At 38.7% G+C, this 12,959-nt stretch overlaps 1 protein-coding gene across 1 annotated transcript in view; it reads left to right on the top strand.

The window, feature by feature from the left end:
* The window catches only part of LOC120936168 (cytochrome P450 2K6-like), a 50,603-nt gene continuing 37,644 nt past the window's right edge, over positions 1-12,959 (top strand). Inside the window, exon 1 of the mRNA XM_040348322.1 lies at positions 1-198. Within this exon, the coding sequence (XP_040204256.1) occupies positions 16-198 (183 nt within the window). The 5' untranslated portion in view covers positions 1-15. The remainder of the gene's footprint in view (positions 199-12,959) is intronic.

The raw sequence follows: 12,959 nt of genomic DNA, 5'->3' as shown, positions 1-12,959 counted from the left end.
CTGACATCTGCAGCCATGGAGCTCATCTCCTCTGCACTGCTGACACTCATAGCTGCCTCTGTAATTCTCTACATATATTCCTTTATTACTAACTGCATTACAAGCCCTAGGAACTTTCCTCCAGGACCCCGACCTCTGCCAGTGATCGGGAATCTGCACATTATCAACCTCAAAAAGCCCTACCTGACTCTGATGGAGGTAAAGTAATCCAGCAGGTGATCTTATAAGGTGTCCTAATAACATTGCATGCTGTGGGCACACTTTCTGTTCACTTTCTAAAATGCAGTATGCAGTAAAAAATAAATAAAAATAAAAGGTAGAATATACTGTATATAGTGTGTGTGTGTGTGTGTGTGTGTGTGTGTGTGTGTGTGTGTGTATATATATATATATATATATATATATATATATATATATATATATATATATATATATATATATATATATATATATATATATATATATATATATGTGTTATATTATGAAAGTACAGTGAGATGTTTCTTTCCCTTTTGACTTTCAGTTTAAAACAACGTATTGCATGAGAGAGAGGGAGAGAGAGAGAGAGAGAGATAGATGTGCCTGTGTGTTTGTGTTTGTGTAAAATATATATCTCTCTATCTATCTCTATTTAGTTGTGCTCATAAGTATACATTCTTTCACTCATGGTTAAAAAGGTTGTAAAGGTAAAAAAAAATCCTAAATAGCTTCCTTTACCTTAGTGCAGTCCTCCTTCACTTACCTCATCCTTCCATTTTGCTTTTAAATGTCCTTATTTCTTCTGAGAAATCCTCACTTCCTGTTCTGCTGTCTGTAACTACACACAGTAATGCAAGGCTATCTTCCTGGTGTGGAGTGTCATGCTCGACCCCTCCCCTGGAATACAGGAGAATCAGGACGCTCTCTACATTGCAGATAGAGAAAGGAGCTGTGTGTTAGTGGGCGTCCTGACTCTCCTGTATTCCAGGGGAGGGGTCGAGCACGACACTCCACACCAGGGAGAAAGCCTTGCATTACTGTGTGGAGTTACAGACAGAAGAACAGGAAGTGAGGATTTCTCAGAAGAAATAAGGACATTTAAAAGCAAAATCAAAGGATGAGGTAAGTGAAGGAGGACTGCGCTAAGGTAAAGGAAGCTATTTAGGAAAACAATTTTTTACCTTTAGAACCCCTTTAATGTTTGGCTGAAGCCATTTATTATCAATTAACTGTGTTTACCCTTTTTAAATCATCACAACAGAAACTACCCAAATGACCCTGATCAAAAGTTTACATGTGGTGATTTTGGCCTGATAACACAAAAAGGGGTTTGAATGGCTATTAAAGGTAACCACCCTCACATGTGATCTGTTTGCTTGAAATTGGTGTATGTGTGTGTGTATAAAAAGGTCAATGAGTTTCTGGACTCCTGACAGACCCTTGCATCTTTCATCCAGTGCTGCACTGATGTTTCTGGATTCTGAGTCATGGGGAAAGCAAAAGAATTGTCAAAGGATCTGTGGGAAAAGGTAGTTGAACTGTATAAAACAGGAAAGGGATATAAAAAGATATCCAAGGAAATGAGAATGTCAATTAGCAGTGTACAAACTCTAATCAAGAAGTGTAAAATGAGGGGTTCTGTTGAAACCAAACCATGGTCAGGTAGACCAACTTAAATTTCAGCCACAACTGGTAGGAACATTTTACGGGATACAAAGAAAAGCCCACAAATAACTTCAGATGAAATGCAGGACTCTCTGAAAACATGTGGTGTGGCTTTTTCAAGATGCACAATAAGGAGGCACTTGAAGAAAGATGGGCTGCATGGTCGAGTCGCCATAAAAATGCCATTACTACGCAAATGCCACAAAGTATCTCACTTGCCAAACAGCACAGAGACAAGCCTCAAACCTTCTAGCACAAAGTCATTTGGAGAGGAGTCAACAAGGCCTATGGTAAAAGGTACACCATTCCTACTGTGAAACATGGAGGTGGATTGCTGATGTTTTTGGGATGTGTGAGCTACAAAGGCACAGGAAATTTGGTCAAAATTGATGGCAAGATGAAGGAAGGAACATTTGCATTCATTAGCCAGGAAGGTGCGCATGGGACGTACTTGGACATTCCAAAATGACAATGATCCAAAACACAAGGCCAAGTCAATCTGTCGTTGGCTACAGCAGAATAAAGTGAAGGTTCTGGAGTGGCCATCTCAGTCTCCTGACCTCAATATCATTGAGCCACTCTGAGGAGATCTCAAACGTGCAGTTCATGCAAGACAGCCCAAGAATTTACCAAGAGCTTTTTGCCAAGAGGAATGGGCAGCTTTACCATCTGAGAAGATAAAGAGCCTCATCCACAAATACCACAAAAGACTTCAAACTGTCACTGGTGTTAAAGGGGGCAATACACGGTATTAAGAACTGTGGTATGTAACTTTTGCTCAGGGTCATTTGGGTAGTTTCTGTTGTGATTATGATTTAAAAAAAGTAAACACAGTTGATTGATAATAAATGGCTTTGCTAATCATGAGTGAAAGAAAAGATTATGTGTTATCATTCATATTCTCTGAAAAATGGCCAAGAAATCATAACTTCTGCCAGGATATGTAAACTTATGAGAACAGCTGTATATACACAGTATCAGTTTATCACCTTCTGCTATAGCAGATTGACGGCAGGGCGGGTGCTTTCCTGCTCTGAGTGGCTGTCATATGATGGACACGACCAATGGCTGGTACCATGTGACCAATCACAGAAGGTCACATGACGGTTGTAAACAATGGATGGCTTTGACTTCCTTTCATGCCATTCATTGTGTACTATTCATGTGTTGCTAGCTGTTATTGGTCAATCTGATCACATGGTACTGACAGGGCCAATCACAGCCCATCTTTACCATGTGATTAGCTTTGACCAATCGCAGCTAAACAACACAACACAACAAAACAAACTACATGAATTAGTTTCATTCAGTAAAATGCTTGCTTTTAGAAATGTAATTCACTGCTATAAGCAATCATAATGTGTAAAAAAAACAAAAAAAAACCCTGTTCACTTTTCCCCATAGTAGTACAGTGTTACTATGGTATCATTATATTGCTCTGGTCACAGTTTATTTAAAAAAAAAAAAAAATTGTAAAAGGAAAAAAATTTAATCAAAGAACTACTGTATTTATTGGCGTATAACACTCACTTTTTTACCCTGAAAATAGAGGGTAAACTGTGCCTGCGTGTTATACGCAGGGGGCTGTGGAAAGTTTTTTCCTGAAACGTCCCTCTTAAAGTTGGGGTGTGTGTTATACGCCTGTGCGTGTTATACGCCGATAAATACGGTATCTATTTACTTATTATTTTGCACTGTCGCCAGTCAGTGTCCCTGATCAGTTATATGATGATGCTGTACTGCACTGGTGACAGTATGTGTAAAAAAAAAAAAAAAAGTGGACTTATTTCATAATTTTTCAAAAGTTTTGACAAAATATTACAATGTAAAAAAAACCCCCGCTATGCCTCATACTAAATACTTTGGACTGTCTTTCCAAAAAAGGGCCATTTGAGGGGATTTTTGTACTGTCCTGGCAGTACAAGGGCCTCATGAAATGAGAGGGGCCGTTAGTACATCGGGATTGATTAATTTTCAGATATATATCATAGTTAAAAAAATATACACTGATTTGGGTTATGTTCACCAAAGAAATGTAGCAGAATACATTTTGGCCTAAATTAATCAAGAACAATTATTTATTTGCAACATTTTCAGTCCTTTTTTGTTAGCAAAAAAATAAACCCAATGGTGATTAAATACCACCAAAACAATTTCTAAAGCCTTGTACACACGCTCGGTTTTCTCGCCAAAAACCAGCAAGAAACTTGCTGGGGGATATTTTTTTGCCGAGGAAACCGGTCGTGTGTACATTTTCGTCGAGGAAACTGTCGAGAAACTCGACGAGCCAAAAAGAAAGCATGTTCTCTATTTCCTTGACGGGAATGGAGAAAATTGGCATGTTGAGTTTCTCGACGGCTTCACAAGGAACTTGACGAGGAAAATTATGTGTTTCGCTCGTCGAGTTTCTCGGTCGTGTGTACGAGGCCTAAGTTGTGTGACCTAAATGATAAAAATGTAGTTTGGGTACAGTGTTGCATGACCACGCAATTGTGATTCAAAGTGCGACAGAACTTAAAGCTGAAAATTGGCCTGGGTAGAAAGGGCCCAGTATTGAAGTGGTTAAATTAAAAAAAATATACTAACAAATGCCAATCGTAAGAGTAGGTTTTCTTAATTGACTTTGGTTAGTAGTGTCATGGTTCCATCTGTCAATATGGTGTCTTTGAGGTTGATTTGCTAAAGGCAACTAGACTGTACTTTTGCAAGTGCAGTCGCTCCAGAGCTTAGTAAATGAGGTGAGGCTTCACTTTACAAAGAGTACCTAGTCACATTGGGGGGGGGGGGCAGCATTTGTGCTTGCACATGATTGTATAACAGATAAGTTAGCAGAGCTTTTCCTCATTTACTAAGCTCTGGAGCACCTTCACTTACAAAAGTGCACAGTCTTTTTTGCCTTTAGTAAATCAATCCCATTGTTTCCTAAAATGGTATTTTCATTCCCAGTACTCGCACAGACTTTGCCCAGTGCATGCTCAATGTAACCCCCATGATTAAGTCAATTACATGACGAAACATGTCGGGGGCGTGGCTACAGTTTGACTTTTGACCATCTAACCAAACGTGAGAGGCCATTGCAGTGGCTTGTTTACGCTAGTGACCAGCGATCGTTTTTTGCTTCACGCCAGTTTTGTGGGCTACCAGCACAGTGTGGATCGAGTGGTGAGAGATACCTGGTTGTTTTTCCTGAGTCCGCCGTGACCGTAGTTTATCAGCCATACAATACTGAGGAAATTCTGCTGTGTTTTGATTCACAAATTTTATTTTGGCATTTTGTGAGTGCATTATTTGCAGATTTTTTATGTGGTGTGTTATTAAACTGGTTTTACGTTATCACACTATTATATACTTTCTTCATTATTTATGAGGATCTTATTCATCACTTGGTTGGGAATGGAAGCTCGCCTAATGGTTTGAACAAATTATTACATGCTATTGTGCCTAAACACGAGAGTGCTAGGCAAATCGTTCTGGTGAGTGGCCAATTTTATTGGTGGAGGAATCACTTTTTCACATCGGGCGTGGTGGAAGAATTCTATGAAATAATTAACTTTGAAGATTTCACACTTTGAGAGAGAGAAAGAAGTTTTTTTTCCTTATTGCTCTTCTACGAACTATTTTTTGCTTATGAACACTTTCAGTCACGGGTTTTGCTCATTTGTGTATTTATTTTATTGTGTTGCTTTTTTTTTTAAATTTCACTGTGTGAGTCATACACACATTAGCGCTGTTTATATATAATTTATGGTTTATTGTAGTATTTAAACACTTTATATATACTTTGTCATATTCTCACTTTAAAACAGCAGCTGTGATCTTTCTCATTATTTAGTCCTAAGCGCAGAGGTGTGGGTCATTAGGGCGCGTTTATTGTGATCACACTTTTTTTCTAACCCCCATACGTGCCTTGTTTATTTGCTCCTTTGTATTGTAGAATGATATATCTGCTCAAGCATGTGCATTAAAAATTGGGAGCATGGGAAGAACTTTTACTCTCAAAAAATCACCAGCAATATGGTGGCATGTGTGATAGTGACCGGTCTGTACTAACACAATCACACATGTACAGGATTTCCCCCTCCATATTGGCATGTAAAAAACATGGCGTTGGTGTCCTGTCCATGTGCGGTAGTGGCAGTACCATACAGTTTATGTGCAAGATATTGCCTCCATGTTTTTTGTATTTTAATATGGCTGAGAGATTCCACATTTGTGTGGTAATGGGTGTAAAGACCAGCCACTACTGTACATGCCTGGTATATAGCTGCCATATTGTGATGTACAAAACGTGGCCTTTTGGGAGCACAGGAGTGAAAGCAACACTTGCACTCCCAATTTTTATTACATATGTGGGAATTCATTTCAGCAGAATGGGTGCCAAACATAATCAAGAGCACCAAGAAAATGCCTGACCATTAGGGATGCCTCCTCATCCCTTTAAACCCAAACACATATTAATTACACAGCTTCTGAGGCAAATTTTAATGCAGATAAGGTACCAAGAGAGTTTAATTACCACCTTAATCAGCCACAGAACCTGTGTAATATGCTTTCAGGGTTTAGAGAGATGAGGTGGCAACCCTACTGCCCAGACCACTCTGCCGTCCCCTGCTTACCACTCTTTCATCAACCCCACCACCCTACCTCTTTTAAAACCCTGCCACCACCACCAGTTTTCCATAAGCCCATGCATCTACCCTTGCTGCCACCATTCTTTCCTGTCCCCCATCATTTTTAGCACTCTGTCCTGCACCCTCAGTTCTCTGTCACTTCTCTTGTAGTAGAATCTTTATATTAACCCATAAAATATTATTAGTTATTAATGAATGATCTAATTAATATCAATAAGAATTATTGTTGAGCAATAGTTATTTATGGAAACTTAAAGAGTAAAATATAGTATTAATATGTACTTTTAAAAGTTGAACTCTAGATAACCTCTCAACTTCCTATTGGTACAGAAATGCAGCCCCAAACTTGCATTGGACCTCCAACATGCTTCATTGTTGCTTGCAGACACTCATTATTGTACCGCTCTCCAGCCCTTTGCAAACAAACTTGTGGGTGCAGCATGTTGCGGCGGCAGTGAAGACACAGTCCAGTTGCACTAAACAGAACTTTTATTGAGAAGAAAGTTCAACAATACAACAGCCCAGTGGGAAGACACTGAACTGGGGAAACTGACAACATTTCTGGCCAAAGTAGAAGCAGAGCGTGCTGACAGAATGCAGCTTGACTGGTTTGCATCCAGCGGGAGGATTCCAAGAAGAAATGTATATCCCTAGCCTGCCAGGAACCTCTCCCTACCGCTAGCCACTTTCCCTGACAGATGGGAGATCTATCCCTAACCTGTCCACTTGCAAAAATGCACTCCAAACCCAGGACCCAGGTACTTACTGTAAATCGACTCTGCCAGACACCTAAGATGGCCATCAGAGTCACATGGGCAGCCAGCAACCAACTGGTCACTGACCCAGTGACTCAGGAACCACAGAGAAACCTTGTTCCTCTTGGCTTCCTCTCCCTCTGCGATACCACTGCAGTTGAGTGCCAATTGTAGTGGAGAAGAGACTGCATCAGCCTACCCCCCACATGACAGATGCTGTCCTTGGCATTGTAAACAGTAAGAGCAACAGGAAGACTTCAGATGAACTGGTGTCAATCAGGCATGTAACCTCCTGATCATTTATGAGGGTCAACACCACTGGGCTTGATGCAACCATGGACATGGTTTTGCTGGGACTTTGAGTGGTCTGTCCCGGGGGTATTCCCTCTGCCCTGGGAACCACTAGCCGCGCTCGCAACCCCACGGCTGGGCTTAAAGAGACACGTACAGGTACGTGATTGTGCCCAGCCGTGCCATTCGGTGTGAAGGGGTCCTTAAGTGATTATAAAGGCACACGTTTTCATTATGCACCATTACAACTTTCTAGCCTCCGGCATCCTAACAACCACTGTCAGTTGGTAAGAAAAACATTGGGCATCTGCACTGTACTGCTTCCCCTGTCCCTCCCTGTCAGCACTGGAGTCACATTAGCTGAATGAGGGAGGGAAACTGAGGGAAAAGAGAAACATTGGATTACTAGTCAGTACAAGTCTGAAAAGGTGTATTTTCTTTGGAAGAATAAATCATCTCTAACGTTGAGTGTCCTACATCATGTATACATGTTTCTACATTAAGTAAAACTATTTATTTACATTTTTAGGGGTGCCTCAAGATTGTGCTTAATTGTAAAGTTTGCCTTGATCAAAAAAAGGTTAAGAAAAACTGGTCTAAAGTATAGGTCCTTTTTACTTCCGTTGGTGAAAAGGATTCTTCATTGTAACAGCTGAGACAATATGGAGCAATCTTTCAGAGGAACTTACTGATTCCTACATAAAAGAAAACAAAAATATAAAGAATACTTGCATTTAAATACATAATAAAATGTTGATTTTCTGAATTATTATTGAAGGTTGTATGTGTTTTTCCCCCCCCTTTTTAACAGTAAAATAAATAATTTATACATTGCTGCCTGTCCGCAGTACATTTGCTACGAGTGGGTGGTACAGCCAGGCACTGCGACATACCCGTATGTTGCTGTGTACTTCCTGGTTTTCAAGCGTACATGTGCGCAGCCCTTGCTGACCTGTGCTGTAATTGGCCACAGTATGAGTTTGTCAGCAGAATACAATCATTTAGGCTGTATACCTGCTGGTAGGCTGTGGCCAATCACAGCACAGATCTCTGTTTATAAACAGTCTCTGGCTGGATTCCTCTCTGACTTTCAGAAATGAAAGCAAGGGAAAAAATCTAGCCAGCTCTGTAAATAAACTCAGCTTGCATACATTTGTTAGGTACACAGTTAACCCCTGATCGCTCCTGTCACCCAGCCAGTGCCATTAGTACAGTGTGAGTGTACAGTACTATAACAGATTACTATATTGGTGTTACTAGTGACGTCCGTGTCAATCATTTAACATCCCTTCCAGTTGGTGTCAGTTAGTGCCAGGTTGTACGCCACACTATCACAGATACACTATAAGTCACTGATCACCGCCATTACCAATATAGTGTCCGTATGGATCACGATCTGAACTATACTAATGTCCTTAAAAAGGCAGTGTTAGGAAGATCAGCCCCCGATCACTGCCAGCACTTGTAACATGGTGCAGAATAAATGTTGGCTTAAATTTATGGATATGTTTTATAACAGAAAGTATTATTATTATTATTATTATTATTATTATTATTATTATTATTTGTTTTACCTTTTAATATGATAAAAAAAAAAAAAAAACTGTGGTGATCACCACCAAAAGAAAGCTCCAGTTGTGTGAAAAACAGATATAAATTTAATTTTCATACAGAGTTGCATGACCATGCAACTGCCAGTTAAAATAGCACAGTGCTAAAAACCCTCCAGTGGTTAACCATAAACATCCCTAAATAACTTCTCTTCCCCATTTCCCCCTTTGCTTATATGTTTCTGCTGTTTTTATTATTATACCGGTAATTATTTTACAATAATAAAAAAAAACTTTTCTTTCAATCATTTTTTTTTGTAAATTGTTTTCAGTCTCTGAGGAAAAGAACATTTGCAATATATAAATTCATAATTAAAAATGTTTATTCATAGATTTAATAAAATTTAATTAGGGGAAATTATATACATTTTTTTCCCCTTGTATTAGTAAAACAAACCATTTATAGTTAACCATAATCATCCCCAAATAACTCAATTCCCCAATTTGTTCCATTAACCTATGAATCTCTGTTATTTTTTTTTCTATATCTATTTTAACAATAATAATTAGGATTTTTTCATAGGTTTTGTTAATTATTTTATTAGTGTTGCAGGAAAAGAAAATGTTCAAAACTGAAAAGAAAAAACCCTTTGTTTGAATTGTAAATAACTACATAATGCGTTCTACCTAGAAAGATCATTTTAATGTCATTGTAAATAGACCAACTTTTAGAATAAAAAGTGCACTTAGCTGTTTTAAAACAAACACCTACCAAACTAGAAAAAAAACACTCTTCTTGTTAAAGATCTTTGTCCATAAATTGCATAAAAAAAAAAAAAAATGCAAGACAATATTGATAATAAAAGCTTGGTTTGTCCTGAAAAAAAAAATATATGTATTATTTCATTTTACTAGTAAATAATTACAAGGTTATTGATAAATCAATATTCATGTGAGCTGAATCAACAGACCCACGATTTAAAGGTAAAAAAAAATATGGGTCACAAGAGGTATGAAGATGCCAGAAATAAACTGTTAAATAATCACAAATGTGTGTATAAACAGAAATACCAAATTAATATAAATACTAATACATATATAAAGAAAAAAATAATAAGAAACAATGTAGGTAAAACAGTTCTGAACTGAAAAAAAAAAGAAAATGTTTCAATGATTATTTACTGTTTAACCAAAGGGGTTAAACATAAGCCTGCATAAGCTATGGAATGTGTAGAAAAGGACAGTATGTATAGGGAAACCTTGACATACCAAAGCTCAAGAATTCAGCCTGTATTTCTAAGTGGATAGATGATTCCCTGAGCTTTGATCTGAAACAAAATGTAAAAAAAGGACAATCCATACATTACACTGTTATCAGGTTTGGTGTATTTTAACTAGGATTAAAATAATAATAATAATAATAATAATAATAATAATAATAATAATAATAATAATAATAATAATAATAATAATAATAATAATAATAATTTAGAATCAGTGTCATTGTATTTGAGGCAGGCTGAAAAAAGCAAAAAATCTAAATGAGCACCACTTCTGGGCCCCACTACAGATACAAACAACAACTAAATACACATGAGTAGTATCACTGGGATTGTCAAGAGCAGGAGAATTTATTGTGGGTTGTTGTTTGGTGGTAGGTTAGGGTAATAGCAAGAAATATGCAGCAAATTTTTAAATAAAAATTTTTACTATTAAATATAAATTAAAATAAATCCAGAAATATCTATTACCATGTACCATCAAATGAGAGCCTGTTAAAAAAAAGGTATATTTCACCTGGGTACACAAAGTAGTTATGATGATCTGTACAGTTTTAGTAACTCATGTCAGTTTCAAAACTGTGATCAGTCATTAAGATTTGTTTTACTTTCATCATGAAGGGGTTAAGAAAATAAGGTGTGTGTGTGTGTATATATATATATATATATATATATATATATATAGTATATATTACATACACACTATACTGTCAAAAATATAGGGACACCTGCCTTTATACGCACATGAACTTTAATGGCATCCCAGACTTAGTCCGTAGGGTTCAATATTGAGTTGGCCCACCTTTTGCAGCTATAACCGCTTCAACTCTTCTGGGAAGGCTGTCCACAAGGTTTAGGAGTGTCTATGGGAATGTTTGACCATCTTTACAGAAGCACATTTGTGAAGTCGGGCACTGACGATGGACGAGAAGGCCTGGCTCACAGTCTCTGCTCTAATTCATCTCAAAGGTGCTCTGTCGGGTTGAGGTCAGAACTCTGTGCAGGCCAGTCAAGTTCTTCCTCCACCCCAAACTCTCTCATCCATGTCGAATAGAATTATGTTGATGTTGAGTTTTTTTTATTTTTTTATATATACGATCACTTTCCCTAGATGTTTTCCATTTTTTTCCCCAATTCTTGGAAAATCGTAACTACTGGATATGTGACGACTCAAACTACTGATAAGGACTCAAAGGCCAAGAAAAATAGGCTTCTGTACCAAAACCATTCTGAACTGACCAGATACTGCTGCTATTTATTTTTTGCAAGTCACATGATGTATACCATTTAACTGTTCCCTTGGTGTTAAGAAGATACGAATGCTGATTAGACTAAACTATACAACCACACCTATAACACGCCTAGTGCTTATGCATAAAGTATATATTGTTAAACTTTATGGGGCAGATCCACATACAATTAAATGGGCGCAGCGTATGTGAGATATGCTACGCCGCTGTAACTTACTTTTGGTAGCTTTGAATCCACAAAGAATTTGCGCCGTAAGTTACGGCGGCGTAGTGTATCTCTCACGGCATAACGGCGCCTAATTCAAATCGGCGAGTAGGGGGGCGTGTTTCATTTAAATGAAGCGCATCCCCACGCCGAACGAACTGCGCATGCGCCGTCCCTAAATTTCCCGCCGTGCATTGCGCGAAATGACGTCGCATGGACGTCATTGATTTGACTTGGATGTAAATTACGTCCATCCCGTGATTCACGGACGACTTACGCAAACGAAAAAAAAAATTCAAATTAAACGCGGGAACGACGGCCATACTTAACATAGCAGGTCTAACTATACACCACGAAACAGCAGCTTTAACTATACGCCTGAAAAAGCCGACTAGAGACGACGTAAAAGAATGCGACGGCCGCTCGTACGTTCGTGAATCGTCGGAAATAGCTAATTTGCATACTCGACGCGGAAAACGACAGGAACGCCACCCAGTGGACGCCGAAGAATTGCATCTTAGATCCGAAGGCGTACGAAGACGTACGCCTGTCGGATCTAACTCCGATGCCGTTGTATCTTGTTTTGAAGATTCAAAACAACGATACGACGCAGGAAATTTGAAAGTACGCCGGCGTATCAGTAGATACGCTGGCGTATTCTCTCTGTGGATCTGCCCGGTAGGCTGGAAGTCGGTGTGTGTGTTGTGTCTCTCCACTGCAGTGTATACAATAAAGCACCTACTTACAATTTTATTAAGATCTGGACTTACTGTTCCATCAGAAAAATGTCTTGTTTGGAGACTCCCTAACCTGATTTAACAATGTCTTTATGAATCTTGTTTTGTGCACTGGTGCACAGTCATGTTGAAATAGGAAGGGGCCATCCCCAAACTGTTCCCACAAAGTTGGGAGCATGAAATTGTCAAAAATGTCTTGGTATGCTGACTCCTTAAGAGTTCACTTCACTGGAACTAAGGGGTCAAGCCCAACCCCTGAAAAACAACCCCACACAGTGATCACCCTTCCACAAAATAATATGGATTAGTGCACTCACTTTTTTTTACCAAGCTCCTCTGCTGTGCCATTGCTTTGTTGGAGCTAAGAGTCCTAACCCTATGTAGGCTTTGTGTCAGATGATAATGGAACTTTACAAAGGGTAAGTTCTGCCTGCTCTTTCCCATGTGACTAGGGATGAGTCACTGTCCTGGGTTCTGTTCAAGCAGGGTTCAGAGATGGTGGTGATATCTATGGGACACGAACATGAAAAATCCAAAGTGCTAATTTTAAAGGTTAATATGCAAGTTATTGTCATAAAAAGTGTTTGGGGACCTGGGTCCTGCCCCAGGGGACATG

The sequence above is a fragment of the Rana temporaria genome, chromosome 4 (assembly GCF_905171775.1).
Source record: "Rana temporaria chromosome 4, aRanTem1.1, whole genome shotgun sequence".
Taxonomy (NCBI): Eukaryota; Metazoa; Chordata; class Amphibia; order Anura; family Ranidae; genus Rana; species Rana temporaria.
Note: the sequence above shows the minus strand (reverse complement) of the source record. Positions and strands in the feature narration are given on the sequence as shown.